Source organism: Vombatus ursinus, unplaced genomic scaffold (assembly GCF_900497805.2).
Source record: "Vombatus ursinus unplaced genomic scaffold, bare-nosed wombat genome assembly UNPS02014831.1, whole genome shotgun sequence".
In the NCBI taxonomy this organism is placed as follows: domain Eukaryota; kingdom Metazoa; phylum Chordata; class Mammalia; order Diprotodontia; family Vombatidae; genus Vombatus; species Vombatus ursinus.
In genome coordinates, this window is record NW_020954609.1 from 1,339,927 (window position 1) to 1,366,189 (window position 26,263).

General features: G+C 43.6%; 1 protein-coding gene across 3 annotated transcripts in view; it reads right to left on the bottom strand.

Moving 5' to 3' along the window:
• The window catches only part of GAB3 (GRB2 associated binding protein 3), a 161,211-nt gene that overhangs the window by 60,104 nt on the left and 74,844 nt on the right, over positions 1-26,263 (bottom strand). For all 3 annotated transcript variants that reach the window (XM_027838952.1, XM_027838951.1, XM_027838953.1), the window contains exons 2-3: positions 8,201-8,504; positions 4,994-5,210 (exon numbers count right to left, since the gene is read on the bottom strand). In XM_027838952.1, coding sequence (XP_027694753.1) covers positions 4,994-5,210; positions 8,201-8,504 — 521 coding nt within the window. The remainder of the gene's footprint in view (positions 1-4,993; positions 5,211-8,200; positions 8,505-26,263) is intronic.

Sequence of the window (26,263 nt, forward strand, 5' to 3'; positions counted from 1 at the left end):
GAGGAGAAGAGGAGAATGAGGAGGGAGGGATGGAGAGAGGAAAAGAGAATGAGGAGAAGGGGATGAAAAGAGGAAAAGAGAATGAGGAGGGGGATGAAGAGAGGAAAAGAGAATGAGGAGACAGGGATGAAAAGAGGAGAGGAGAATGAGGAGAGGGGGATGAAAAGAGGAGAAGAGAATGAGGAGAGGAGAGGAGAATGAGGAGGGGAGATGAAAAGAGGAGAGGAGAATGAGGAGAGGAGAGGGGAATGAGGAGAGGAAGGAGAATGAGGAGAGAAGAGAAGAATAAGGAGAGGAGAGGAAAGAAAGGTGAAGGAGAGGAGGGAGCTGGCTTTCGGCTCTCAACCATGGCTCCAGCTGTCCTTGCTGTCTTGCTTCTGTACCTAGAGGATCCTCTGAGCTTTTTGCATTCTCTAGCTGGTCTTCTGTCCAATCGATCACCAGACCTTGGAGGAGATTGTGGCTATACCCCTGACCATGAGCACATCACAGGCAGCCAAAAGGCTGTGACCCTCCCCCCCATCCTATCCCCTCTCATTCACCCACCGAGAAAGAAAGCAAGCATATCATCAGCAAGGCTTGATGAAGGAAGAAGAAAAGAGCAGGTGGACCCCATTCCAGATTTCCATTTGACCTCAGACGTTCGAGTCAATTCAAGAAACAGCGTAGAACACTGGTTCTGGAGGCAGAGGACCCCTAGAAAGTTATTTCTTCTCTCTGGGCCTCAGTTTCCTCCTTTGTAAAAGAAAGGCTTGGACTAGATGGTCTCTGAAGTCCCTATACTCTACATCTTAGATGTGACAGTCCCCACCCTCAAAGAGTTTACTCTCTAGTGGAGAAACAGGATACTGCCCCAGATGAGCCAACACGTGAAGAATGCCTCATTGATGCAAGCACAGGCTTTGGAAGGGCCAGAGGGAAGGCTTCCTGGAGGAGAGGGCATTCAAGCTGGACTCTGCAGAAAGGGTGAGGGGAAGCAGAGAATGTGGATGCCATCCCAGGCAGAGTTCTGAGAGCAGAAATTTTGAGCTGGAAGGGAAGGGGTCTTGTAGGCCATCTTGCGTAACCTCCTCATTTTATTTTTTTCCCATTTTATGTTCTTCTTATTCTAAACTGAAGCACCAAAGAAAATGAGCATTTGCATATATAATGCCAAAAAGAAAAATAGGACTGTACATGAAACCGTGGGTCTTTATTATGTACATAAGCCTTTTGAAGTCTGTAAGAAAATCAACACATCACTTTCTCAGCTGCCTTATTTGTCTGTGATTCTTTCTATTCTCTTCTCACTGAGGGAGGGGGTATGGAACCTTAGTCTGAGCTCCCTTCTCCTTCCCACCTCACTTTACAGAAATAGAAAATGCTTGTCTCTTGTCCAAGGTCACTCAGGAAACAGTGTCAGCAAAGTCCCAGAGAAGGAAAGGCACAGAATGTGTACAAGGAGCCAAAAGTGAGTAGTCCAGCTTAGCTGGGTTGTGGAGGGTAAAGAGCAGACTAATATGAGCTCAGGCTGGGAAGGGAGGGGCTGGGTGGGCCTGAACTGTGGAGGGCCTTGGACCCAGGCAGTGGACTCAGGTCTGAGCAGAAGAGTGGTGCGGTCACTCTGATGCCCAAGTGAGATCCTCCTGCCAGCTGAGTGAGGGCTGGGGTAGAAGGAGGGCAGAGTAGAGGATGACAGACGTGTTCTAGTCCAGGTGGCTTGTGAGGAAAGCCTGCACTTGGGTTCTGGCCATGGGCCTGGGGAGGAAAGGAAAAATGCCACAGATGGCCTCCTTGTTCCTCATGACAATCCTAAGAATACCTGAAGACAATCCTCATGCCCACCTCCTCCCCTCACCCCAAATAGTCTTTTCCCTAGCCTATACAATTTCCAGTTCCTTCAATGGATCCTTGGATAGCATGGTTTAAAGTTATCTCACCATCCTGGGAACCCTCCTCTGGGCAACCTTCCTAAAACCTGAGCTGAAAACCCTGGATTGCACGCAGTCCCCCAGAGATGGTCTTACCAGGGGAGCAGGCAACAAGATTACCACCTGCCTCCTTCTAGACACTGCAGGAGGCTTTAGGAAGTCATGACAAAGCCCCTAGGATGAGGAATCAGATAGGATGAGGAATCAGAAGGCACACCTCTGAATCAGTTCAGCCATTTGACCACTTCTAGGGTCTTGAGAAATTCACCTTCCTCTGGGTCTCAATTGAATTCTGAGGCTTGTAAGAGCCAGGACAGGCTACAGCTTCTGGGTGGCTGATGTTCTGGGTGGGGGGGAGGGCTTTGTATGTCTTCAGAAGGATGATAAACATGGCTGCAATGATAAGAATGAAAAGAACATGGATTGCAGAGGTGGGGGGCTCTGGATGTGGACTATAGCATGTTCCACAGTCACAGTTCATGGCTCTGCTGTTCTGTTCTGTTCTTTGTTCTAAAGGGAGGGGATGGGGTTAGAGTTCACAAATGCAAAACTCATTAAAAAAGAAATGAGGCAAAAACATTCAAAGGAAGTCAGATGCTAAGTGAGTGTGATAATCAATCTTGGTGTAGGTAATGAGGATGAAAATAATGAAATTTTTCTCCCTCCTCTGGGCAAAGAGGAAGGGGATGATGGGACAGACACTGTCTCATGGAACTGCTGGTTTTGGTGACATGGGGGATTCTTTGGGGATGGGAGGGGTGGATATATTCTGAAAAGCCTGGGATGTAAGAACAAAAAGCATCCATCAATCTTATTTTTTAAATTGATAACAATTTTAAAAATAAAAGCCATACCAAGAATGGCAGTGAAAGCTCCACACCTTGGCCTCAGCTGAAGGGAGGGGAGGGGCGGGGCCTGTGAAGGAAAGGGCTTTGTCTGCCATCAAGTCCTCTGTGCCTGAAGCTGTTAGGATCATTAGGCGGCCACGGCTGCTTCAGCATCCGCCATAATTCCCGAAGTGTCTTTCCAGGCTACCTACCCAGCTGCTGTTCTTCTTGTTGGCCTCCTCCTCTCCTTACCAAGCCCCATGAAAGGCCAAGGTCTGGACACTTCTCAGGCATCCCTTTTCTCTAGGTCCCCACCAGCCACCCTACCATATGTCTTCATTTCATTTCTTTTCTTTTCTTTTCTTTTTTTTTTTTAGGCAATTGGGGTTAAGTGTCTTGCCCAGGGTCACACAGCTAGTTAGTGACAAGTGTTTGGTCTAAGGCCGGATTTTAACTCAGGTCCTCCCGCCTTCAGGGCTGGTGCTCTATCTACTGCACCACCTAGCTGCCCCCATTTCTTTTCTCATAGGCTCCTGTGATAGGTGCCTCCCTCTAGGGTCTCCCCTCTCCCAATTCATCCTTTACTCAGCTGTCAAAATAAGAGCCAGTATGCTCTGCTCTGACCAAGAATCTCCTCTCCTCATGGACCGACAGGGGTTCCCTGCTGCCCATCAAAGTATAAGCTCCAGTCTGCCCAGTAGTTGGGCTCCAATTCACCTTTCTGGCCTTATGCGATGCCCTGAATTGAGTGCTGACCTTGGAAGGAGAAAAGCCCAGGGTGCAAATCATACACTTCTGAGCTGTGTGAACCCAGGTGAGCAAGCCCCATCCCCTCTCTGAGGCTTCCTCCCTCCCTTCCTCCTTTCCTTCCATAAACATTTCTTGAGCACCCACTTTGAGCTAGGCCTTGCACTCTAGATACAAAGTTAGAGAGGACCCTAAGCCAGGTTTTCCAGGGCGTCACAGAGTAAAGGGCAGACCCAAATGGACACAGACCCAGGTAATGTGAGGTGGAATGTAATGGGCCCAAGAAGAGCTCCACACTCATGCAGGTTGCAGTAGGCAGGGCCAGGAAGGTGGCAGGGATGAGGTGACACCTCAGCTGAGCCTGGACGGCCAAGGAAGAGTTGGGCAGGCAGAGGGGAACGGGGAGCACAACATGGCCAAAGGGGACAGCCTAGGGGACTTCATGGAAGGGAGAGAGTACAAAGCCTGATTTGGGAACAAATTATAGGCCAATTCAGCTAGAATGCTGAAAATGAATACTTCATGGGAAATAAGGAAATATGGAAGGTGGAAGCTACACTGGGGAGCAGGGCTTTGGAGCCATGTCTTCCAAGTTGAGGAATTTGGAGTCCAAAAAGGAAATAGGAAATACACATTAGGCAATAGAGGCAATAGGGAAGCAATGAAGCTTTTTGAGCAAGGGGATGGCATGATCAGACTTGTTATTTAGGAAGATTGTTTTGTCAGCTATGTGGAAAATGGATTGAAGAGGGGAGAGATTGCAGGCCGGGAGATCACCCAACAGGTTCTTGTAATAGCCCAGGTAGAAGGTGATTGGGCCAGAAAGAGGTAATGGCTGGGTGAGTGAACAGAAAGAAATAGAGGTGACAGATTCTGTGGAGGGAGAAGCAACAAAATGTAGCAACTGATTTGATATGGGGGGAGAAAGGAATAGGGAGGTGTCAATGAGGCACCAAGGTTTTTAGCCTGGGTGACTGCAAGGATGGTAGTGTGCCAAAATAGGGAAGTGGGAAGGAGGGGTGAATTTGGCAGGAAACCTCTGCTCTTGCACTGTGAGTACCAAAGAAGGGATGGCAGTCTCTGTTCTGTTACCTACATAGCACCTGCTCTTATGGATGCCATTTGGTTCTCAGGGACTAAAGTGCCAACACTTCCTCCTTCCATGTCCAAGCAAGCGTGGTTACCTGTTATCCCAGAAAGGTCTACATTATGAGGAACATCCTAAGAGTCCTGGAAGCTACACGTGGGTGCAGCTCCGACCACAGCTCCAACTAGCTCTCAAGAGCTGATTGTTAAATTTTCAGTTAAATTTACTCCTCAGAAATGGGCAAATGCTACAAATCAGGACTTGCTTTATTGTCTTGTCGATGTCTAGGCTTAAGAAAGTGATGGATAAAATGTTAACAATGCAGATGAAACTTCAAAGTGTGTCATTAAGTACATTTCCCCTCCAGAGAGCTGGTGGTTAAACAATTAACCAGCATGCCCCTGAGTCTAGTACCAACTTACCTGCTGGGATTGAGTTTTCTCGTCTCGCAGTGGGCCAGAACCAGATAGTCAGGCAAGGAGAGAGCTTCGAGGTCAGTTCTGGCTTCCTTAGCAGGGAAGGCAGCTGTGGTAGAGTCATCAGCATTAAAAGAGGAGTTGGCTACATGAGACACACGGAAGGAGCTGGCTGGGGAAGGCTGAGGAGATGAGGTGATATGGGAAAGGCTCTCTGCAGAATCTGTTGGGAGACACAAACACCTGGCTGGATATTTCAGATCATTCCCAAGACAGACACCTACCATTTCTGAACCAGCGTCAGCAAAGTCAAAATTCCCATTAAATAGTGAATGCTGAGAAGGAAAAGTGTTTCTCCAACCAGTCAACAGTGTCTGGAGGAAGAAACCAGAGCTGTGTTCCAAAAAGGGAAATGCCTGATGGATTTCAGGCAGCCTCAGAGTCAGTCTTGACTGCTCCCTCTCCTCCTTCCCCCATCCAATCTGTTGTTGTCTTGTCACATCCACCTCTACCAGGTCCCTCCTATCTGTCCCCACCTCTCCTCTCCCCTGACCACCACACTAGGTCAGGCCCTTTTCACCTCCTGCCTATGCTCCTGCAAGAGCCTGCACATTGCTCTAATGGCCTCAAGCCTCTCCCTTTTCCACTCAGCTGCCCAGGTGATATTCCTAAAGCACAGATCTGAACCATGTCACTGACTTCAAACCCCACAACCGAATGACTGGCCTCCAGCTGCAAAGTAGGACTTCTAATAGGAGATTCCAGTGTATTTACAGAAGGCTAGAAAACAATTCTCCAAATCTTCCTGGCAGTCAAGTCCTGGTACAAATTTGGGCCATAAACAAATGGGAAGCTTCAGACATGTTCCCCAGTTCAGAAATCCCCTGTGAAAAGCCTATCTCCCCTTCCTCTTTAGAGATGAGTTGGCAGGAGCTAGGGGATTCCTGAGGTTAGTTTGCATCATAGGTCTAGCTAAGGAAACCCCAAACATCAAGATTTCACTGTAGCTAACAGAGCAATTGTCCAAACCTACCACCCCAGGTCCAAAACTTGTCTTCTAGCAACCCTCCTAGAAGTTCCTGGCATGCTTCCCCTCCCCTCCTTTTCCCTCTCTTCTTTTCCCCTCCCCTTCCCTTCACCTGACAGGGTAATTGGCACATAATATGTGCTTAATAAATTCTTATTAAGCTCAGCAGTTGGATTCCACCAAGTGACAAAGTCTTTCATAATAATAACTTTGCAGACAAGATGTGGCTAGATGATAGGAAATTCAGATGGATTTGGAATTGGTTGAAAGACTGGACCCCAAAAGGATGATTAAATGGTTGATGCCAGCCTACATAGGGTCTCTAGTGGAGTGCGTCAAAAGTTTGGTTTAGCAATCCACACAGGAAAAATCAAGTGGATGAAAAATGCATATGGCCAAGATTATGAAACATGGCTGAACTGGCAGCCCATCAAGCTAGCCTACTAGTTCATGTATCTTGAACAGACCCTATAGATGGAAGATGAGTTGAGTAGAGGGATAGGAGCTTAGCTAAATGAAATTTGGGAAATGATGTGCTTTCATTGATCCATAGATCACCCTTACCATCAAAATACAACACTTTAACATCAATATTCTCCTGACGGAGATTCAGAAGAATCCAAAATACAGGTCATCCAAAGAGGAACAGAAAGATTCATGGTTCAGGTGAACACATTTTTTGAATGCTATAGTGATTTGGCCAGACCTATGCTTTCAAAAAATGCTTTGAAACTAATGAATTGGAACAGGGAGAAACTTGAAGAAGGAAAACCAATTAGGAAGATAGGGCTATAATCCAGGTGAAAGGTGACAAAGACTTCCACCAGGATGTTTTCTGGGTGAGTGGAGATAAGGGGGTGGATGTGAGAGATATTGTAGAGGGAGAATTAATAAGAATAAGTGCTGATTGGATGTGAAGGTTGAGGGAGACAGAGGAGTCCAGGATGACTAAGGACCTGGGTGACTGGAAAGAGAGTCCTGCCTTCAACAGAAGTAGAGAAATTTGGAGGAGGGGGGAGTTGGAGAGAAATATACTGAGTTCCATTTTGGACATGTCAATTCTGAGTTGACAATCAGATTGGAAGTCAGGACTGGATGGTAGTTTGGGAGTCAGTCAACAAGCATTTATAAAGTGCCTTCTATGGGCCTTAGCACATGTGGCTAAGCACTGGAGCGACTTGCAAAACAATGGTGGGTAGAAGTAGGCAGCAGCATATTACCAATGGTGATTTGGGCCAAGTAGCACACACATCAGATGAAGGACATGTGCACGCCTGTAAAAGGGAATGAACCAGGCATGTAACAAGAGTGCAGGGTAATGGGTGCCCAGTCTAAGGGCTGATGCAGTGCCCCAAATGGGAAAAGACTCAAGGAAAGCAAGCATCCATTCTGGCAGGAATCTAGACAGTCTCTGGGGCCAAGTTTCATAACCTTGGGTTGGGCATGGACACCTCTGGTCATCTGGTGAAGCCTGTGGATCCCTTTCAGAATCATATTTTTAAATGTAGAAAATAAAATGCATAAGATAATAAAGGAAATGAGTTATACAGAAATTGTTATCAAAGGATTTTTTAAAACACCAAACAAGTTCCCAGATCCCCTGAAAGCTAAGGATCCCTGCTAGGGAGGACCCATGGACAGACATGGATGAGAAGACCAGAGGATAAGGAGGGGAGGAGGAGAGATGTACACTAGGTGGAGGGAATCCCCTGAGAATACTCCTGAGATCACAGAGTCAGCCAGGTGGAAATGTACTACTACACTGGAGTGCTCACTTCTGACCATTGGCAAAGGCTGTTTAAACACTCCTGAAAGATCTTCATTTCCGCCCTCCCACCTGCCTCCTGCAGCACCTCCATCCCTCCCTCCCCACTCCCCTACCCTGGCCAGGGGCTTCTCTGCCCTCCTACATTTTCAGCCCCCCAGCAGGAGGCTTTAGGGCACACCCATGTGGTCACACCCACTTACTTTCTCTACCTTAGTGTCTACCCTACTCTTCATCTCCAAACCCTCATCTCCAGCATAGCATGTCTAAGGCATCTTCTTCCCAGTGCATGCCCTCGATGACAATGCACAGATGACTTAGAAAACCATCTTCTAAAGATGAGGTAACATGCCATAGGAAGAGGCCCCCCCCCACCCTGTTCCTCCTAGACCATGATGCCAGGTCCTGAATATGTGCCCACCTGCGCTGTTGGTCCCATGTCCAAAGTTACAGATCTGGCTGATATTGTGCACCCAGATATGCATTTCCTCTTCTGTCTTGGCCACCAGGTAGAAAGTTCGGTAGATGGTCTTGACAACAAACACATAGTCATTCTGAAATTCCCTCCGAATGAAGTCTGGCCCTGCATACTTGCGCACCTCACCCTCACTCAGGTCAATCACTCGAATAGGCTTCTTTGAATGGTCACTCCGATAGTACTCCAGAACATCAGGATTCCCACTCATCCGACCATGCCGCAACACAAACCAGCGCTTCCGCCAGGCCTGGGGAAAGACCATTCAACACAAGTTAGATTGTGAGCATTGAATTCAATTCTTCTATGTGATGCTTACATGGGGAGCCACCAATAGCCTAACATGAGGGGCTATCTCATTGGATGAGAATCACACTGGCCTTGGAGCTCCCTCCAGAAGGCTCATGTAGGTAAATCTCCTGAATGGATTTTGGGGTACCCTTGATATATTCTTATCTAGCTCCCTGAGGGGAAGATCTAGAACTGGTACTGACCTAAAGAGATGCTTCTCTGTGGGTTCTCTGAGAGAACAAGAAAGACTTAGAAAGTTGGGCAGGGAAGGCTAAAGACCTCTGCCCCAAAGGTGAAGTCTGCTGGGCTGCTGCCTATGGGTCAGTGAGTCCAAAAGAGTTACAGGGCCAGCTCACATTCTTGTATACTTTAAGGTTTTGCCAAGAGACCACTTTAGCTGTCATGAAGGCGTCATTAAGTTTTCAGTTTCAAAGTGCTATTTTAAGATATTTTATTCTAAAAGTGACATAGTCACTGAAAAATCCTGGCTATTAGGCAGTTGGTGATCAAGGTGGATAAAGAAAACTTGTGTATGATTTCTCAAAGGATGGGACACTGGTTTTCTCTTCATGGTGATTGTTTTTCCTTGTGCTAACAGGGAAAAAATGAGATAGATGGACAGAATAGATCAGGCCTACACAACATATGGCCACCAAAGGATTTTGGGCAGCCTGCAAAAAATGTAGAGGATGTAAAAGAAAGTAAAGATGCAACAACTGCTTTGTCCATGCCCTGTTTAACCTGCTTTCCACTAGTCACTATTGTGCCCATCATGCAACCTGGCAGGTAGGTTGCCACTGCACACTCTCTCCTGTTTGTCACGTGACCCTTTGCAACCAACCATTGTCAGTCTGTCTCTAGTCAGAGAGGAGCAATTTCATGATAAATAAAAATCTTGAGTAATAAGTATAATTAATTGATAGTAATTGAAATTTGTCTTTTTTAATATGGTTTATTTGCAAAATAGTTTAATCATTAATTATACCTTTACTTGGAAAGTGAGATGCTAAAAACCTATGAGCGGCCCAAAGAAGTTTAGCCTATTTTAATTTTGGCCCCTATCTACTGCCAAGTTGTGTAGGTCTGGAATAGATAGATAGATAGACAGATAGATAACAAAAGTCCCAAGAAACTTCTGCTTAAGATAATCAAAGGACATTTATTAGGGAAACTCTTACTGGCAGATGGGAACAAAATAAGAGAGATATATTATCTTTGTACCCCAGAGGCTGGATTCCAAGATAAGGTAAGTTAGAAGGAGCTTGATTAAGTCTGGAAATAAGACCAAGCTTTAATTAAGATTAAATTGATACCAGTTAAGGATTATTAATGAAAAAGGTAACAAATTGTACCTATATGTTTAAGTCTTGAACTCTGTATGACTAGTGTTCTTAAATTTTTAACAAGTTATTTTCAGGGGCAGCTAGGTGGCGCAGTGGATAGAGCACAGGCCTTGGAGTCAGGAGGACCTGAGTTTAAATCTGGCCTCAGACACATAACACTTACTATCTGTGTGACCCTGGGCAAGTCACTTAACCCCGATTGCCTCACCCAAAAAACAAACACACAAAAAAGTTATTTTTAGCCATTCTAATTTTATAATTTTATTTTAAATGGTCTAGAAAGGCATAGTTTTCCTCTTCATCTTAAGAGGCTATACTTCTAGGAAGGCAGAGCCAAGATGGTGGATTAGAGGCAGCAACTCAACTAACATTCCCCACCAAATAACTTTAAAATAACACCTCAAATCAAATTTTAGAGTCAACAAAAGGTCAGTGTGAGACATTTTTTCTGGCCTAAGAAAACAGGTGGTCAGCAGGAGAAGTTTATGACACTGGGGTAGAAGCCCGTCCAGATTCCACACATGCTATGGTGGCAACAGTGGCTGTAGCAGTAGCAGCAGCTTCCACAGTTCTCAGTCCAGAAATGGAAAGGGGGTTTGACAACTGGTCAGAAAGTGATTACAGGGTACCCTTTGCTGGCACTGGGTACAGATGGTGCTGAGTGGCAACTCTATTGCCCATATGCAGTTCTGGGTCACAGTTCCAGGGTAAAGAGGAGTGCTGGTAGTTGGTCACAAAAGAGTAGGGGCCCTGGTCACAGTACCAAAGCAGAGAGGAACCAGGCACCTTCCTTGGTAATGACCAGAATGCAAACCAAGAGAGCAATGACCACTCAGGATCACATCACTTTGGAAGCATCAAAAACTTGCAGACATCCAGATTTAACTCTGAAAACAGCAGCACAAAAAACCTGAAGCTTAGGATAGTGTTTACCCACCCCAAGGTAAGCAGAGCCCAACTTTAACATAAAGGTCAAAGTCAAGAAATAGACTGGAAAAATGAGCAGACAACAAAATGAACTTGACCATAAATAGCTACTACAGTAGCAGGGAAGATCAAGACATAAACTCAGAAGAAGACAACAATATGAAAACAGCTACATAAAAAGCCTCAAAGAAAAATGTCAATTGGACCCAAGTCCAACAAGAAGTCCTGAAAGAGTTAAAGAAAGAGAGAAGAGTGGGAGAGGAAAAATTGGGAAAAGAAATGAGGGTGATGCAAGAAAAATATGAAAGGAGAATTAACAGCTTTGTAAAAGAGGCACAAAAATACTGAAAATATGCTTGAATACTGAAAAAAATACTTAAAAAACAGAATTGGCGTAATGGTAAAAGAGGCACAAAAACTCATTGAAGAAAACAACTCCTTAAAAACCAGAATTGGCCAAATGAGGTACATTGGCAAAATTGTATAATTGGCAAAAGAGGTACAAAAGCTCGTTGAAGAAAATAATTCCTTAAAAATTAGATTTGGGCAAGTGGAAGCTAATGACTACATGAGACATCAAGAAACAATCAAAGTCAAAAGAATGAAAATATAGAAGAAAATGTGAAATATCCCATTAGAAAAACAACTGACCAGGAAAATAGATTGAGGACATATAATTAAGAATTAAGACTACCTGAAAGTCATGATCAAAGAAAGAACCTAGATATCATATTTCATGAAATGATCAAGGAAAACTGCCCCAATATCTTAGATCCAGAGGGTAAAATATAAATTGAAAGAATCCACCAATCACCTCCTGAAAGAGATCCCAAAATGAAAACTTCCAGGGATATTATAACCAAATTCCAGAGCTCCCAGGTCAAAGAGAAAATACTTTAAGCAGCCAGAAAGAAACAATTCAAATGTTGTGGAGACGCAGGATAACACAAGATTTAGCAACTTCTACATTAAAGGATCAGAGGGCATGGAATATGATATTCCAGAGGGCAAATAATTACAACCAAGAGTCACCTACCCAACAAAACTGAGTATAATCCTTCAGAGGAAAAAAATGGATATTTAATGAAATAGAGGATTTTTAAGAAGCTAAACTTTTCACTGTGGTCTATATAAATTTAAATCATCTTTATCCCATCTCTCACTCCCTCCTATGAGCCAAATCCCTAGAACTTGGCTAGCTACATCTTGCCCTCAGGGTTCTAGGGTTCCTCTTGGGTCAGCAGCTCAAGACCCCACTGGTGTGCTTCCTCCCAAGATGATCAGTGGAGAAATAATTTAGTTGACCTCAAATAGCTTTTAGAAAAGAGACTATTACTGTACTAAGATGGCATAGCAATAACATATGGCACAGAACATCCTCCCAAGAGTCTATGACACACTCTCCCACAAGTACATATGGAGTCCAGGGGAAGGTAGGCTCAATTTTAGAAAGCACTACTTTGGGTTGCTGGAAGTCTTTTTTTTCTATTCATGGGGTACTCAAGAAGATATATTTAAGCATGGCGAATCTGCATCCACCAGTCCTTGGTTCTTGATATAGATGCTGCCATCAGATGATCTGGGAATATGGCTAAAACACCAATGGTAAAATAGGAGGAGTAAAATCCTCCAGGCCCTTCAAAGCTTGCAAGCTTCTCCACTGGCCAAAGTACGTGTGTGTGGGGGGGGGGGGGCGGGAGGGGGCGGGAAGGGTGGAAGATGTATGTGATGAAGAGAGGAGATCAGACCAAGGCTTCCCTTAAATGGTTCCTCTTCAGAGGTATTCTGGAAAGCCACATTTGCCCCAACTGCTTGAACTAATTCCTTCTCAATTCATTTGATAATTTATAATTTACAGATGACTCCCAAATATGTGACCAAGTTTCTTCAGCCTATTGGAACAGTCCTTTCATCAGGTGCCATTTAATTTCATCCAATGGCTTTCAAAACCTTTTCACACTTAGTCTTTTTGAGATGTGTTCTCACCTAGCTAATCTATGAAGATTAAAGGGGGGAGGGGGTCGGCTACCACCCTTATACAACTAAAGTCATACAATCAAGGTACTCACAGTTGCCCACCCCAAAGGTGCCCTAATTGTGGGCTGAGGGTTTTTGAGGGATGAATGATCTTTTTGAAAGTAGGATCTACAATGGACGAGATTCCAACTTCTCAACCTGTGCCTGGCTAAAGGAGCTTTGGCCTAGAAGGGGAGTCTTGAGGCCATTTGGCCTTTTCTCCTTAAAAAGCACCCTTAAAGCAAACTGCTTGGCTTCCCATTCTCTACACTGACACTGAGACCAAGAAGGTGATTACTAATCCCTTTAAATTCTGTCTTTAAAATCTTTAGTGCTTCTTTAGCACTAACAGTGGTTGCAACATTAGCTGTCATGGTTCTGGATGCAATGCCTACATCTTGTCTCTGTCACTCCCTCTGGGCCATTCACATGGCTGGCACTGAATATTCATTAGCATTTGGGGGCGTCTGGCAAACTCTATTTCTTCTCCTTCAACTGGCAGGTACAGTTGGAACTTTAGCACCAGGAGGCTCAGATAGAGGCCTAGAGAATCACCTGATGCCAGTGCTCATTCTTGACCCCAGTCACTTGGGCATCTCAAAGCCCACTTCAGAAGTTTTCCTTTGGCTACCCACAGAGCAGTGGGAGCCTGAAAGGGTATCTTTTCTCCTGAGGAAAAGTAAGTATGGTCCAGCTTTCCTAAAACCCAGGACCCTGGCAAGAAACAATACACACACACACACACACACACACACACCAGTACGAAGGAAAGGATAAAATACGACTGTCCTGTGGGTACCCAGAGTGGGTACCCCATTTAGACTAAGGAGTAGCTAGATTAAAATCATTAGCTAGGCACCTGTTTATTTAAGACACTCAAACCTCCCACCCATGCCTAGAATGCCCATACCACTCCTTTCAACTTTGCAAATCTTCCCTATTTAGTAAGGCCCAACTTCATTTCTGTCATATCCTGGCAGCATCCTCTAGCCTTAGCAGCCATCAGGGAGCTCTCCCTCAGGTGGCAGGGATGCTTCCAGGTTTGTTTCTGGCTGCTCAAAACCTAGCGCACAGTAGGTTCTTATATGTATTTGTGTAATGATCTGTTCCACTAGCTGCTGAGCCATCTTGGCTAGCCTTAGGGCATTTCTTGCATTTCTTAGCTTTATTTTATTTACAAAAGTTAAGTAAATGACTGGCCAGCTAGGCCCTGGATGTCATCAGCTGGCGGCAATTGGAGCACTCAGCAAACTGGGAGTCATGAGAGGCTCTCAAGCATCAAACAACTCTTCTGCCGCCCTCACTGGTTGTATTTAATTCAATCTCACAAACATTTATTAAGTCCCTACTGTGTGCTAGGCACTAGGGATACAAAACCAAAAAGAAAATCATTACTGCCCTCCAGGAGATGACATTTGATTGAAATGTAGCTATAGACAGAACTCATCCTCCTATTCAAACTCCAGTGGCTCCCTATCACCTCCAGGATCAAATAGAAAATCTTCTGGCTGGAGTTCAAAGCCCTTCCTAACCTGGCTCCCTCCTATCTTTCTGGTCTTTTTACACTCTCCTCAGAAGAGAAGCCCAAGATAGAGGAGAAAATAGCAGAAGGAACAACACTCAGGCTCTTCCAATAAAGCCATGTCTTCAGATTCAAACCCATTCCACTATAGGGTACCAAGAGAGGCTGTGGGACATGGGACTGGCAAAAAGCCAGCAGGAAGCTTTTGGCAATCTGGGCACCACGGAACCCCTAAACCTGCAGGAAGGTTAGGTGGAGCATGCACTGTGAGAACGCCATTCTCAGAAACCCTACCAAGTGCTCATCTTCCCAGCCTCTGCTCAAAGGCCTCATGGGATGGGAAATTGACATCCATTCTTGGATACCCTGAATGGCTAGGAAGTTTCTCCTGGGAGTAAGTAAAAATCTGCCTCCCTGGAACTTCCATCCATCAGCCCTGGTCCTGGAAATGGGCAAGAGCCATCCCAATTTTCAGAGGGGAAAAGGGTGGATACTGGAAAGTACAGGCCTGTAAGCTTGCCATCAACCCAGAGCCAAGTTTGAGCGTATTAAATAGGTAGGTTTTTGAGCACTTAGAAAAAGAAGATGTAATCACTGGTAACCAACGAGGTTTCATTAAAAGTAAGTCTTGCCAGACTAATCTCATCTCCTTTGTCTGATAAGACTCCTAGAGCAGGCGAATGCCATAAACACAGTCTCTCTGGATTTCCCAGCACTCCAGATGTTTCCTTAAAGGAAAGCCAACATTGAGCTGAGCAGGAATTTAGCTGATGGTGTTTCCCTGGTGCTTATTTCAAGCATTTCTCCAGCCCAATATAGTTGCTCAGTCAGAGGGCCCGGAATCCTTCAATAACATTGTCACTTGGCCTCCCCCACCCCACCCCACTGCTGCGTCCCCATTCCTAGAGGAATCAGGCTTTTCTGCAGCAAGCCTCAGCTTCTCTATTCATCCTCAGCTCAGCAAGGTCCTTGCTTGCTTGGCCCTCTTGAGCAAAGCTGAAAGAAAATGTGTGGAGTCCTCCACACACTATGACTCCCCAACAGTGTTCTTTTGCCAGTGAGAAAGAGGTTGCTCTCTCAATCCCACTTCTGTCCATGTCCTGCAAGCCTGGCTGTTTCCAATACAGGGAACACTAGAAGGGGCAAGGTGCTGCTGAGAACTGCAGCCCAAGGCTGAAGATCAAGGGACCAGGGCTAATGTTCAGCTCAAAGAATGGAAGAAAGCTGGGGAGACCTTGGGGCTGAGGTCTACCTCACCTGGGAGCGTCACTGGCCTTGGATGAGTCAGGGATTGACTCCTTGCTTCAGCTCCCACATTGATCTCAGTAATCTTGCCAAGCCTTGGCCATGCCTCCTGGTCTGCTGCTAAAGGAGCCCTTCTACAGCCTCCTTTTGCTCCTGGTCTCTTGCCAATGAACCTGTCATTATCTGGCTTCATGTTGCTAGACTCAGGGGACTCTTTTTAAAAACTTAGTGACATGAGATACACTACATGTGAGAATCGCCAGAAGTAACAGCTATTGTTATGTTTGTGTTTCTTTTGCATTTGTGATAGGCAGCTAGCTCAAACTCGGCTTGTGGATAGGAACAATGATTTCATTGGCATAGGAAATTCCCAGGTGAGGAATAGCCCCTCTCCTACCACAGGTCCACACCTTCTCTACCACTTTGAGAGGTTGTGGCTCACCCAGGTTCATGTGGCCGGTCTGTGTCCGAGGCCGGACTTGAGTCTTCTTGACTTTGAAGATGGCCCGCTTATTGTTGCTGCTACACTGCCTGGGTCTTCATCAGCAAAGTCTTGCTTTTTTGTGTGTCCCTGTAAACCTTCTGGTTTTAAACAACCCAGAACAGGCAAGGGTGCCAAAATGTAAGACTACAATTGAACAGCAATTATCTTACCCATACTACTAAGGCAGACCAACAATTAGCTGGCTGTGTCTCCTACATCATCGGGTGTGTTCTGTGACTGATTCTAAACCTACAAGAAGCCAATCTATGAACTCATGGACTATAGCCAAGGGGGTCCGCGTTGACTGGAATACAGGCAACAATGCAAACAATGTTGCCAAGCAGATTTAAACATCCACCATTATTGTGTCCCTTCAACACACTGCTTGGGTTGCTTTGGGAAAGCCTAGAGTTCTTCAGAGTACAATTTGATACACTCTGCACTATCCCTTGCCACTTGTCTCTAGCCCGGCAAACAACCTACTATAGAAAAGCAGAGAACCAGGACAAGCCTAGAGTAGCAAGCAGAGATCTGAGAAATCAGCTTCAGAGATGCCAGGGATGAGGGGTTCAGGTCTAATTTCAGGTCATCTTAGCCAAAAGAAAACATAAAGATGTGATAAAATGGTTTGAAAAACAGTAGATGTAAAATATTGTGCAGTCACATGTCAGATTTACCTGTGTGTGTGTGTGTGTAGGACAGAGACAGAGAGAAGGGAGAGGGAGGGAGAGGGAGAGAGGAGACAGAGAAAGAGACACAGAGAGAGAAGAGAGACAGACAGAGGAGAGAGAGAGAGAAAAAAGACAGAGGCAAGTGAGAGGGAGAGAGAGGAAGAGAGGTAGAGAGAAAGAGGTAGAGAGAGAGGGAGAGAGAGGGAGAGAGAGAAATGTCTAAGTAGATAGAGATGGCTCACAGGTGGCATGGATTGCTATGACCTCAGCTCTAGGCCCCCCATCAGAGACAGCATACTAGCTGAAGTGGGGGACAGGCAAGGACTGGTGAATCTCAGCTAATGGGATACAATTATGTGTGTTACACCCTCAATATCTCTGGTCTTGGGGCACAGGTCTGGGTTTAGAAGGAAAGTTGCTTCCCTCATTACTGCTTTTTTTTTAAACTCCTGAATTAAGATGCTCTCTGCCCTTAGATAAACCCAATTCTCAAATTTCAGAGAGATGAGGTGGAATGAAGTTACAGAACACCGTACAAGTAAAACATAACATAAAATTGCAGCATTTTCAAGCTTGAAGGTCCTTAGGGATCAGTCAGCTCAACCACCTCATTTGCATATGAAGAAGGTAAAGGTCACAAGATCACATAGTGAATCAGCAGCAGAGTCAGAACTTAAATCCAAGACTCTTTATCTTTGGCCTAGTGCTCTTTCCTCATCCTCATCCTCCTCACCATCCTCATCCCCATTCTCATCTCCCTCATAAAAGCACAGAAGGACTGGCACTCTCTCCTTATTGGTGGAGATGAAGGCAAAAGCAGGAGAGAGGAGAGCTCTTCAGTCTTCTTCAAGTTCTCTTGAAGCTTCAAGTCACCTTTGAGCTTTCTTCAAGGTGCTGAGTCTCTTTGGATTCTGGAGATTTATAGCTTCCAGCTTGGAGGAGACAGATGGATGAGGCCAACCCCCTTCAGATTGCTGAAGGAAATGACTCTGGGAACTCTTGAGAGGAGCCAGCAGCCTCCACCATGTCCCTATTCCCAACTTGCTACACTAGAGACTGCAGGGACTTTCCCCTTGGCTGAGATCTAGGACCCTCTCTCTTGGCTGGGCTGTGTTACTTTGCTCCCAATAGGAGAGCTCCTTCACTCTGTATTGTCCATTATATAGCCTCCTATGCACAGTATACCTTCCCTATTTTCTATTTTGCTATGATTTGGATACATGAGTTTCTTTGTGTATTCATTGTGGAGTTGGTATTCGGTAGGAAAGGGGTCATGCCTTGGATATAGAGGTTGGGGTCCTTCTTCCCCTCAAAATGACAAAGCAGTCAGAAGTTAGATCAGAAGTTAGTTGAACCTGATCAAATTCCCTAGACTAATAACATTTAAGGGAGCAGATAGCTATAATTCTAGGCTGGTAACTCCTCTGTCTGAGGAGAGCAGAATGGCCAAGCTTTTTGTCCCAACCTCCTGCTTCCTCTCCTGGCAGATTTTACGTGTCCCAGTTGTGGCAAGGGCAGAGGCAACAGCTGAGGGGGGATGGAGCAGAAACAAGCTCCACACCAGGGCTGTTGGCTCAGGGTAGCTGAGTCCCTGTAAGGTGCCTTGGCCCTGGCTGGCTTCATAGCCATCAGATGAGGGACTGGATATCTACATGCCAATACAAGCTTCTCTCTTATCACTCTTAAGAAGGAAGGTAGCAGGGGCAGCTAGGTGGCACAGTGGATAGAGCACCGGCCCTGGATTCAGGAGGACCTGAGCTCAAATCCGACCTCAGACACATAACACTTACTAGCAGTGTGACCCTGGGAAGTCACTTAACCCCCATTGCCCAATCAAAAAAAAAAATTTAAAAAATTTTTTAAAATTAAAATTAAGAAAGAAGGTAGCCTTAGATTTCATTCACCAGCTTAGCTAGAAGGGAGATAAGATCTTAGCTGAAACCAGGAGAGAAAACAATCTCACCCGGGGAAAAGGAAACAAGCATTTATTAAGTGCCTGCTATGTGCTAGGTACTGTGCTAAGTACTTTATAAATATTATCTCATTTGATCCTCACAACAACCCTGTGAGGTAGGTGCTATTATTATCCCCATTTTACAGTTGAGGACACTGAGGCAGACAGAGGTAAAAGTGACTTGCCCAGGGTCATGCAGCTAGTAAATGTCTGAGGCTGGATTTGAACTCAAGTTTTTCCTGACTTCAGGCCCAGTACTCTAGCTTACACTACCTAGCTACCTAGAGAGAAAGTCCTCTCTCAGCAGTTTCTAGAATTTCACACCTAAGAGAGCAGGAACATTATGGGGGCCAGCTTCCTCACATGGCTCAGATGGCCACAGTCTAGCATTCCAAGTCTCTCTTTCCTGCCTTCCAAGAGTTCCTTTTCTCTACAGGTTTTTGCTAAAGAGTCCTAGAATCTACCTTCATGAACATAATAGGTATACAGCATTGTACTCAGCATTGTCTCTACCAGTTAGAAGTCCCAGATCTCTCCGTGCATGAGGCAACAAAAAAAAATTGTCCCCCACCCCCACTCCCACTTGGGTAGAAGCTGATTTACATCAGCATAGTAGCAGAAGGCAGTGTCAGGAAGGAGTGAAGAAAGAACGGAAGGAAGCAGGTGGCATCCACTGGGATTCTCCTAAGTGTCCACCAGGATGTCTGAAATCAAGCCAGAAACACTTTGTCAGGGGCAACAAAATCTGGAGCAAGGGAATCCCTGGCATGGCCCAAATCCAAAAGCCAAACTGAGGAAAGTTGAGGTAACTAGAGTCAAATCATGAAAGTGGGCTAGCAAATTGTTTTGACAAAGATCTAGACTGCTTTGATCTCCTTTTAAGGAAATGTTATATTAATGCCTTTTGTTTTTCTGGGTGTCCCCTCTCCTCCCATGAGCCTGCCCTTGTAAAAAAAAAAAGTTCCAAACCCCTAAAATCCAATGATTCTCTCCGCTCAGATACATACCATTCCATACCTGTAGTCCTCCACCTCTGCATCCAAAGGAGGGAAGCTCATTTCCTCATCTCTTTCCTGGGCCAAGACTAGTCATTGCAGCTACTCGGTGCTACTCCTGTGGCCTTTTCACATACATTTCTGTTATTTTCTAACTCTTTTGGAAGTGGTGGCATAAATACATCCCTGATGATGGCTCATGTGGCACTAGGCTCTTCTCCAGAGGAGCCCTCTCACACCCTGGGCCTTGGTCTTGAGATAAATTGGTGTGCCCTGGAGTGGCTGCTACTCCTTGTGCATAAAGGAGTGACTGCTACTTACTCCCTGCACAATTTAAAAACCAAAGGTTTGTGGCAACCTGTTGATGAGCAAATCTATCAGCACCATTTTTTCCAACAGCATGTGCTCATATCATGTCTCTATGTCACATTTTGGTAATTCTTACAATATTTTAAACTTTTCATTATTATTATATATGTTATGGTGATCTGTGATCAGTGATCTTTGATGTTACTATGGTAATTGCTTTGGGGCACCACAAACCACATCCACATAAGACAGCAAACTTAATAGATAAATGTGTATGTTCTGATTTCATTACCAACTGGCCATTCCTGTCTCTCTCCCTCTCCTCAGGCTTCCCTATTTCCTGAGACACAATAATATTGAAATTAGGCCAATTAATAACCCTGCAATGGCCTCTAAGAGGTCAAGTGAAAGGAAGAGCAAATTGATAGGACAAACTTCATTGTTGTCTTATTTTAAGAAATTGACACAGCCACCACCCTGATCAGTCAGCAGCCATCAACATTGAAACAAGATCCTCCATCAGCAAAAGGATTAGGACTCCCTGAAGGCTCAAGTGATGGTTAGCATTTTTTTTATCAATAAAGTATTTTTAAATTAAGGGATGTACATTGTTTTTTTTTTTAGACATGATACTATTGCACACAGATTACAGTATAGTGTAAACATGACTTTTATATGTGCTGGGAAACCAAAAAATTCATGTGACTTGCTTTATTACAATATTTACTTTATTGTGGTGGTCTGGAACTGAACCTGCAATATCTCTGAGGTATGCCTATATAAGATGGGTGAGGCCTGGCTAAGCAGGAGTTGATCTGAAAAAGATCTGGAGGCTTTAGTGGACTGCAAACTCACTCAACCTTGGGGTGGCCAAAAAGCTAACACAACCTTGGGCTACATTAAGGAGGCCAAGCTTCCAGGAACAGGAGGTAAGAATTCAGTTGTATTAAACAGCAGTTCCTATTAACAAGAAATATAGCATTGACCATCCCTCATATTGCCAGGATTGGGTTGATTAGAGTATTTAAGGCAGAAACTGATGAATAAGGAAATTCAGCCTCTTGAATGGGACAGCTATAATAAATGATACTCAGAGGCACAGGAAAAAGAGCATAGATTTGAATTAGAATCAATGAAAGAAAATATTAAATCATTTGAAAACCTTCTCCTTAACTCCCAAACTACCCAACCGCCTAAACTATACCCACCTTTACCAAAAGATTCTACCAGCTCCCCAGCTTCTATGCTCCCCTTCAAGGTGCAAGCCAAAGTTCCCCCCTCCAAAAACAAAACAAAACAAAACAAAACAAAACAAAACAAAACAAAACCCTGAGGACAGTGGCGTGATCAGAACTTTAGTTTCAAGCCTTGGCAGTAAGGAGAATTCCAGGCTACCACCAAGGAGTATCCCAGCCCCAGGGAGGATACCATAGGCTTTGCTGAGCAGTTCTGACTCTGTATCAGGATCTGTATCAACCCATGGTGGTCTCATGGTTGGGAAAGGGGACACTAGGAGTTGGTGCTGATTTCCTTATTTGTCAGTTTCTGCCTTAAATACTCTAATTTGGTCTTATCAAAGCCGCCTCAACGAGGCCAGCAAAGTTTAGGGTTATCACTAGTCAAATCAATCCAATCCTGGCAATATGACAGTCAAGACCATATTTCTTATACATTTAAAAGGCACATGTTTGTTGTGGGGGTTTGTTAATGGGAACTGCTGTTTCTTCCCCCATGACTTTACCACACATCTGTCCCATTTTAAAGATGACCACTCAAAGATACTAACACCACTTAACTAACAAGTACGCACAATACACAAATACAAATACACTATAAGGGGATATAACAACATAAATACACAAAATAGAAGTACACAAATACAAGTAATCCACACTGTGCTAGCAATTCACTTGAATTATAGAAGTAAACATTCCACAACTCTAACCAGGCACACAATTAAAACGTTAATTTCAACCAGTTTAACTGCATAGAAAACCAACCTCGCAAATAAAATTAATTTGCAGCCATGCAAATAAAATTTACCTCATGCAGAAATAAAAACTTGCAGTCCATAGCTCAAACATGCATTTATAAAAGAAAGAAGAGAAAAACTGCAGGCCATAGCTGGCCCTGCATTATAAGAGAAAAGACGCAAGCAAAAGCCAAATCTGTGTGCTAACAGGCCTTACTAGAATAATCCCAGCCAAGAAAAGGTCCCAGGAACATTCCTCCCAGAGAAAGGTGGGTTTGATCAAAGGCTGAGCCTTGTGGTGGAGCAGGAGTGGGACCATTGAACCTGCCAGACCAGGTGAGGTGGGACTGTAGAAAAAAAAAATCCAGTGGTGCCTGTCCCTTCTCCCTGGTACTGGAGAGCTCAAGGTTTCACCCTACTTCCACCCCTTAAAAACTTCTGACACCAATTAATGTTAACAGGATTTTACTGAGTCAGTCTCCAACCCGAGAATGATGAAACAGCAGGCTAGAGACAAAGTGCCAAAAATCAGGTAGCCGTTTAATTAATCAGTTTCATTATGAAGAACAGATTTGCAAATCAGGCATTCTCCTGATCAGAATTCCACCTTGTTGAAGTGAAGACAGAGATTATATACATAAATCACAATGGGAAGAGAAGGGGGAAGGTGGATTACAAAAAAAATCATTTCCCAGGGCCTGAGTGGTTTCCCATGACTAGCCCACAAATCCCACAATGCAATAATTCTTTGATTATTTTAAATTCGGGGGGTTGTGACCAACCCCCAAGACACAGAACCAGAGTTCTGTGACAGGAACAGGTTCTACAATCTTTGGTACACAGGCACAAGAATGCCAGCAGTTGTGGGAACATTGTCAAAGGTTTGATTGATCATTTCAAGCTGCATTGTGAGCATCTGACTCATGAGAGGCAGTTCTGAAAAATCTAATCTATTAGTATATTCATTACACATATCATATCAATTAATATGAAAATCATAATTCCCTTCTCACTGGGGATGCAGGGGATGACCTTGGCATCTTTGATGTCTGACCAAGTTCTAAGTGCCCCACAGAGCCTGCTTCAGCCACCTTCATGGCCATTGGAACAAACTATTCTCATCCACCCATTCCACTAGGAGAAGTTTTCACATGCCTGGGTAGACATCCTCCTAACTCACTGACAGAATTGAGTGAGGCCTGTTGGTTGCCCTAAACCTGGTTTAGCCTGTCTGACAGCAATTAGGTTTAGACCAATACCTCACACCACACATGAAGAAAAGCCACAAATGGCTACATGGCCTAGCTATAAAAGATCACATCATAAGCAAATTAGAAGAAAATATCTTTCAAATCTATGGATAAAGCATTAGGCCACATACAGCTATTTAATGACTAAACAAATGATAAGGAGGATTGCACAAGATAAAATGGACAATTTTATTATATTAAATCTACAAAACAAAACAAATCGAATGTAGTAAGAATTAGATAGGAAATAAGTAACTAGGAAAAATCCTGGCAACAAGTTTATCTGATAAAGGGTCTCATTTCCAATATAAGGAACTGATTTAAATTTAGAAGACTAAGAGCCATTCCCTATTAGAAAAATGACAAAAGAATATGTATGAACAGGCAATTCCTGAAGGAAAAAAAAATCAAGCTATCAACAATCATATGAAAAAAATTCTCTAACTCATACATAGAGAAGTGCAAATTAAAACAACTCTGAAGTACCACTTCACACCCATCGGACTGGCAAAGATGACAAAAAAAAAAAGAAAATAGTAATAAATAGTTAGCATTTATATAGCACTTACTAAATGCCAGGTCCTGTGCTAAGCATTTTACAAATATCGTTTCATTTGATCCTCACAACACTGGGAGGTAAGTGCTATTATTATCCCCATGTTACAGTTGAGGAAACTGAGGCAAACAGGTTAAGCAACTTGCTCAGGTTTACACAGCTAGTAATTGTTTGAGATTGGATTTGAACTCAGATCTTCCTGACTCCACGCCACTGCACCACCTAGGAGCTGTGGAAAAAAGGAACATTAATGCATTGTTAGTAAGGCTGTAAATTGGTCCAACCATTCTGGAAAGCAATTTGAATTTATGCCCAGAAAGTTACCTATAGCCCAAAGAAATCAAAGGAGGAAAATAATCTATATGTACAAAAATATTTATAGCCATTCTTTCCATGGTAGCTTAAAACTGAAAACTAAAGTAGTGCCGTCCTAGTAGGGAATGGCTAAATAAACTGTGGTATATGAATGTAACAGATATTATTGTGTCATAAGAAATGATGAAACGGACAATTTGAAGGAAACAGGGAAGACTTTTATGAACTGATGCAGAGCAAAGTGAGTAGAAATAGAACAATTTGTACGATGATAACATTATAGAGAAAAACAACTTTGGAAGCCTTTAGAACTCTGATCAAGGCAATGACAAACCTTAAGTCCAAAAGAATAAAGATGAAATGTGCCACTCACCTCCTGACACAAAGGTGATTAACTTAAAATGCAGGAAGACATTTTCAGACATGGTGAATGTGGGAATTTATTTTCTTAGTCTACATAACTATGTATTGTGGGCTTATTCTTATTTTAATTTATGTTTTCAATAGGAATAGTGGGAAGGACAGATTAATAGAAATGCTTGTTAACTGAAAAATAAAAATAAATTATTTTTAAAAGAAAGAAACACTTCACTGAGAGGTTCTTGTCTTTATTATAGTGCTTAATAGTTAGGAGTACCACGATAGAAACCACTACCATGGTAGCCATGATCCTTCTGCAACCTGGTATGCCAAGGACTCTGATGTCCCCAATTCCATAAATTGTGGGTTCTCAGGCTTCTTTTCCATGCTCCTCAATTTGAATCTAACCCCTTTTCCTCTTGCTCAGTTGACCAGTATTCTGAATTATGTGAAGTGTTCATCCAGACAGTTCTCTAGTAACCAAATGACCTGCTAAACAATCTTTTTAATTGCCTCTTCCTAAACTTATCAGCTTATGCAGCTTCTTTGTGCCCTCAAAATGTCCTATTGTGTGCTACTAGCACTGGTGCTAACTCTAACACTGCTGACCATGTCATCTTTCTGCTATGGGTGCTGAATGTTCAACTCATTCTTTTTTAAAAAATCAGTTTTATTTTATTTTCAGTTCTAGATTCTCTCCCACCTCCTCCTCCCTGACCCATTGAGAAAGCAAGAATAACAAAACTGTCACAAACATATAGTCAAGCAAAATGAATTTCTGCATTAGCCATGACCAATTCAATTCAATAAACATTTATTAAACATCTACTATGTGCCAGACACTATACAAATAAGAAAAAGAAAGACAATTTCTGCCCTCAAGGAGTTTACAACCTAATGGGGGAATACAATTCACAGAAAGAAGCTGGAAAAAGGGAGGAAGAAGGGGGTGGCTACCAGGGTGTATGATGTTTTATGGAGTAGAAATCAACCAGAGCTGCTGATGGAGAGTAGAGAGTTACCTGAAAAATACAGATCCAGCCCTCTATAAAGAAAGGCTTTGGGAGGAGTTTAGTGCTCTACCCTCCAATAAGAGGGGAGAATTGACTGAGGGAATTGAGAAGGTGTTGAGTATCAAAAACAGTCAATCAGCATGATGATTGCCCAAAACAAAAATGCTTCAGTCTGCACTGAGTTCATCAGCTCTCTATCTGGAGGTGGGCAGCACATTTCATTATGATCATAGTTCCTAAATCTTTAAAAGTTGTTTATCTTTATAATATTGCTGTTATTGTATAAATTGTTCTCCTAGTCTTGCTTACTTTAGTTTGCACCAGTTCGTACAAGTCTTCCAAGTTTTTTTGTTCAGTCATTCTCTAATTGATGGGCACCCTCTCATTTTCCAATTCTTTGCTACCACAAAAAGAGCTGCTATCAATGTCTCTGATGTACCAAAATGGCATTGTATATACCCTTTTTCTCTTTCTTTGGTCTCTTTGAGGTATAGACCTAGTAGTGGAATCACTGAGTTAAAGGGCATGTACAGTTTAATAACTTTGTTGAGCATAGTTCCAAATTGCTTTCCAGAATGGCTGGACTAGTTCACAGCACCACCAACAATATGGTACATTAATGTGCCTATTTCCCCACAGTCTCTCCAGCATTTGCCACTTTCTTTTTTTAATTAATTTTGCCAATCTAATGAGTACTTCTCTAATTAGTAATTTAGAATATTTTCTCTTATCACATGGCTATTGATAGCATGGATTTCTTCCTTTGAAAACTGCCTGTTCAGACAC